The sequence below is a fragment of the Glycine soja genome, chromosome 5 (genome assembly GCF_004193775.1).
Source record: "Glycine soja cultivar W05 chromosome 5, ASM419377v2, whole genome shotgun sequence".
In the NCBI taxonomy this organism is placed as follows: Eukaryota; Viridiplantae; Streptophyta; class Magnoliopsida; order Fabales; family Fabaceae; genus Glycine; species Glycine soja.
The window spans coordinates 3,643,855-3,648,881 of NC_041006.1; the positions used below are offsets into that span (position 1 = coordinate 3,643,855).

Genomic DNA, 5,027 nt, shown 5'->3' on the forward strand with positions numbered 1-5,027 from the left:
ATCAATTATTTTTTTTTCAAATATATCTTTTAAGAGAGATAATCAAACACTAAAAAACTGATATCTCTTAATGAAAATTCTAACATGATTCACAATATTGTGAAAGATTATTGGTATTTATTACTTTTTTATCTTTAATCAAATATGTTAGTTGATATCGTAATTTAATATCTGTATTCCAAAAAAAATAACTTCATTGTAATTTAAATTAAATAAAGCTGTTTATAAAGTTTACAAAATAATAATAATATAATAATATAAATTGTGTAACTAATATCTTTTAAATAGAAATTCCCTCATATCCATTCTACAGCGGAATTCACAATACTTTTATTCCCGAAAATTCATAATATGATGGATATGATATGAGTTCTCTAAGACATTAAGATCCCACTGTTACTTTAGGTCTATGGTTTTTGGGACCATTTACTTCCTCATGATTGAAAGTTGTAACATGATTTCTAAAGCTTGCTTCATTCAGCACACAACGCTGGACAATTCAAATTCAAACTACTTGAGCAGTTGACCCTCTGCTCGCTTTGGCTAGCTTGAGAAATGTGCTAGCAACTACCATTGTCTTCTCTCACCCATCCTGTAAGCAAGGGAAGGGAGATTACAGAGTGAGAGATTATAAAACTAACCAAAACACCCAACCAAATAAAATTAAAAAGTACAAACATAATTACTAAATGTTGGCCATGTTAATCTCTAATGACTTAAATATCTTAAAGATATCTTATACATGATCAAATTTTGTTTGAGTTTCTAATAATTTTTTCATTATTTTAAGTTCATGATATATTAAAGTTTTTGTTTTTGTTTTGAATTTGTATTCTTAATTAAACAATGACGTGACACTAATTAATAATGTTAAAAAAATCAAATTTTAAAATGATATATTATCACTTAACTAATGATTGAAAACAAAATTTTTAATATATCAAAAATTCAAAACAATAAAAAAATTTATTAAGAACTGCAGACAAAATCAATAATTTATCAGGTAACTTAAACATGTTTAATATATCTCTAATTGGTATAAATTATACTCAAGGCTACTATGTGCACTTTTGCAATCAAATTAGTCTAACTTGCCAATGTGTAGATGCAATTTCTTTCATGCAGTGCTGAAATCTATACCTTCCCCCATACAACAGAAGTACAAGAGTTTAGAGAGAAGATCAATAGTTGACAGAACTTGCCTGAAAAGCACATGCACTGAAAGAAGTTGTTTTTCGAGTGACTTTTATTTTGCGATGCTAGGCCATAGGATACCAAGCCATCCATGTAAGGGTCAGACACTAACACCTCGCCGTTATAAACCAAGGTAACTTCACAGGAACTCGGTGCATGTTTCTTTACGAACTCTCCTTTGCTCAATTTGTTATTGCGCCTATTCAAAATAACAAATTAGAGAAGATAAACAATCTTTAACCTTAAGCAAATCCTTGTGACATTGTCTTATCGAGGACACTTTCTTCTAAAACAAAATTATAGTTGCATTGCTTGTTAAGCAGAACAATCCTTACTAGGGATGAAATTTTACATCCTTTGTCATCCATTTGTGAATGAAACCCAAGTAGTGATAGCATACCGTGTGTAGGGTAGCTTTTTGATTCCGATGACAATGTTGGTTATGTTGAGAATAGAGATGAGGTCCAGAATTGCTTTTTCTGTGTCATTGCTTTCCAGGAGCAACGTTTCTGCAGTTACCTGGGAGAGGAAAAAAACACGGAGACAAATAGGTAGGGATAACAAAAAATATAGAATTAGATTAATTTTAGCATGTGGTTTGTGGTCTAACTCTAGAGATATCATAATGTAATCAAGTCAGTAGTACCTTGGCTTCATTACTCATCTGAATGTACTTTTGCAAAAGATCCTTCCTCTTGTTGTTCACCTCATTCACGTATATTCCCACTTGTTGCGGGGTCAATTTACTTCTTTCAAACTTACCAACTATCAGATATGTCATTACCACCGAGCACATATCATTTGAGGTTTGAATTTTGAAATTCAGTGTTGGTTTAGATGTATTGTTGATAGACAATGCACAATTTTGATATACTCATGCTACAATTTATATGCAAAACCATTTAATTGAACTGTAATGGCAGAAATTGATATCCCATCATGACACACCACAAACTAATTAAGTCGAGTTTCCTTCGCAATCTCACCAGTAGTAAACATCATACAACCCAAAATAATGTAAATTTTTTGAGTTATAATAATATAGCAATGACATATTGGCATTGTCTCAGGCTCTCAGCAAAGAGAGAGCAGAATACTATAGAATGATGTGTAGGAGCAATCATATTCTCTCTAAACATGTAGGTGTCACTTGAACATATTCCAAAGGAAAAGTTCCCAGCAAAATCTGTTTTCTGTGTCAAAGTACTAATCTACTGAACTCAGATGGAAAAGTCTTCCTATAGAAACGAGGGTGAAAAAAGAAATGAAAAGATTAATTTATTTTTTATGGACAAATGTTAATTGTTAGTTTTTTATCGGCAGGAAAGATCAAACCCACATTTCCTTCCTTTTCTTCTTTCTTAACCATTCAACCAACTTTATATCTCTTAAATGAAAAGATTAGTGGTTACCTGGTGTAGGAATCAATGTGATTGGAGAAGAGACATGGATAAGAAAAATCCGGGAACCGGGAGAAACTGCATGATCAAGAGCCCATTTCACTGCATCCAAGTCATCTTTGCCAACAGCCACATAAAGATCATCAACTCTTCTATCTTTGTTGCTTATGCTCTTGCCATCTTCAACTATCTCTACAATTTCTGTTGTCAACGATTGTCTAGAATAGTGGCCATAGTCACCGCTTTCTTCACCAACACACTCATCATTAACTCTGATTAAACCTTTGATTTCATCGAACGCTCCAGAAACTTCAGGAGTCACTATTTCTTGGGAGTTATAGCCGTAGGAATCTCTGCCATTAACAACATTTCTGTCACTTCTCTTGATATTCCCAAATGTCTGCGCAGTTTCTGACAACCATATTGATCTAGAATAGTAATCCTTTGCTTCTCTTGGGGTGCGATTCACATCTTCCATATCTCTGCTCCTTTGTTTCAACTTCCCTCACACATTACAAATGAGGGTAGGAATAGAAAGAGATTCTCTTTTGTCAATTAAGTATATATTTTTAGGTGAAAAAAACTCTCTCGTCAATATTAGCAGCTCATTGGACATGTCATGAATCCATTCCGACCCTTTTTGTCTTTTTTTTTTGGGCAACATTGTCTTTTGGCTATTTAGTTGTAACAATGTAGGCGTCTTGCTATAATCGCTATAACTTTGACCCCTTCATGATTAGTTTAGGAACATATCATCTTTACCTCTGGACCTCTAATTCTGAAAGGAAGGTTTTTGTGTCCTTGTATTTGAGAAATAATATAGCACAATTTCTAAGATGGTAATGATATCAATGGAATGTATGCATTACATTCTCTAAAGTATCATGATCACATGGATGCTTGGTTTATTGCCAAAAGACAGCAGCCAAATCAACCAGCTAATAGAAATTTCCGAAATGTTATTTGCAATGAAGAGACTAATATATACGGTAATACGTGGAATTGTTTTATGATCTTGCTAAGCAATGTAATAACCTTTCGTTGATGTCAATGCTAAAATCGCTGAACGTCTTAAGCTATCGTGTATCACATTTTAAGGATATATAATAATGACATTGTTTACTTAAGGTGTTAACATTCCAACAACGACTCTTGGCACATCATATGAAATAACAATCATTTGGATGTACTAGAAAAGACCATTATCTTACTCCGATGAGATGCAATAAATTTGGAATATTGTAAATATGTAGTCCTAACTTTAACAGTATGCTTGATTAAAAAAAAGTATAAAAAATGATTTTATACTAATTGTTTGCACCTATGACATCTAAAAGTGTTTGCACCGAAAAACTCCTTCTATGATCAGTATCACAATTTTCCAGACTACATGGCCAGCACTCAGTCTTTCAAGGCCAAATTGAGGTCTCATGGTGCTCCAAAGCAAACGCCCCGATCCAAGGCCAAAGAAGAGGCTTACCCTCAACGAGATGATGAAGTCTAGGAACAGTTTAAGTGGGGGTAGAATGCTAAGGTCTTGCTCACAGATTCAAGAAGCTATTAATTTTAAGAATGCTGTGATGAGTAAGCTTCAAGAGTATTTAATTATAAGATTTTGATCAATAATTTCATTTTTTATTTCACTGGTAAGTAATTTCATAGTTGATTAAAAACATTAAGATTTCATAAATTATACTAAATTAAATATTGAATAATATAAGTTGTGTCTGTCTAAAACCTTGGAGTTTTTGTCACGGCTTTGCACTTAAAAAAGATAAAGATAATGGATGCAAGTAAGGAGATATAGGTACCCAACAAATAAAGAAATGGAAATTGGAGTTATTACGTGCAAAAATTACTGGTCGGATAGTTTTTTTTTTTTTTCCAAATGCGAGTACAAAAATAAATACTATGGTACTTTATTCAAACCTTTTTCATTTTCTTTCCAGCTTATTTTAGGTATTACAAATTTGTGATAAATTATAAATAGAAGATCAATGTGAACCAAACAGAAATAAATAGAACATAATGAAAAAAATAGAAATAAATAGAAGATCAATATATTAGATTAATTTTGATTACTAGATATACCACGGTACAAAAAGTGTATCAGAAATTACAAAAATAAAATAAGTTAAAAAAATATATGATTACAATGTAATAGGAGTGTTGATTAGTTAGGTTATTCATTGGTTTGATTCAACTAACTTGATCATATGAATCAAACCACTTAAGTTGTTGATTTTTTTTAATCATTTTGACCCGAACTAAATCAATAAAACTTAATTTATGTTGGTTTGAGTATTAGGTTTACTCCTAAAAAAAGAGTATAATTAAGGCTTATGTTTTACAACTTGACACTCGCGATTTCACTTCTTTATTATTAATTTTTCCTTTACTGATTTATCTTTTATTTTTTATTCTGTACAAACT

At 31.8% G+C, this 5,027-nt stretch overlaps 1 protein-coding gene across 1 annotated transcript; it reads right to left on the reverse strand.

Moving 5' to 3' along the window:
• Nucleotides 1–264: 264 nt before the first annotated feature.
• LOC114411994 (U-box domain-containing protein 33-like) lies at nucleotides 265–3,151 on the reverse strand. Its single transcript, XM_028375754.1, has 5 exons — nucleotides 2,607–3,151; nucleotides 1,841–1,959; nucleotides 1,595–1,713; nucleotides 1,203–1,393; nucleotides 265–592 (listed from the first exon to the last, which is right to left on the reverse strand). The coding sequence occupies exons 1-5, from the start codon at nucleotides 3,070–3,072 to the stop codon at nucleotides 561–563; spliced, it is 927 nt and encodes a 308-aa protein (XP_028231555.1). The 5' UTR covers nucleotides 3,073–3,151; the 3' UTR covers nucleotides 265–560.
• Between the last annotated feature and the right edge of the window lie 1,876 nt (nucleotides 3,152–5,027).

Bases quoted from the DNA above. Each gene is read 5' to 3' on its own strand.
- LOC114411994 (XM_028375754.1), bottom strand. From the start codon at position 3,072: ATGGAAGATGTGAATCGCACCCCAAGAGAAGCAAAGGATTACTATTCT. The intron at 1,714-1,840 runs GTACTACTGACT...TTCCTCTCCCAG, and splicing joins AGATGAGTAATGAAGCCAAG to GTAACTGCAGAAACGTTGCT. The intron at 1,394-1,594 runs GTATGCTATCAC...TATTTTGAATAG, and splicing joins AAAAAGCTACCCTACACACG to GCGCAATAACAAATTGAGCA.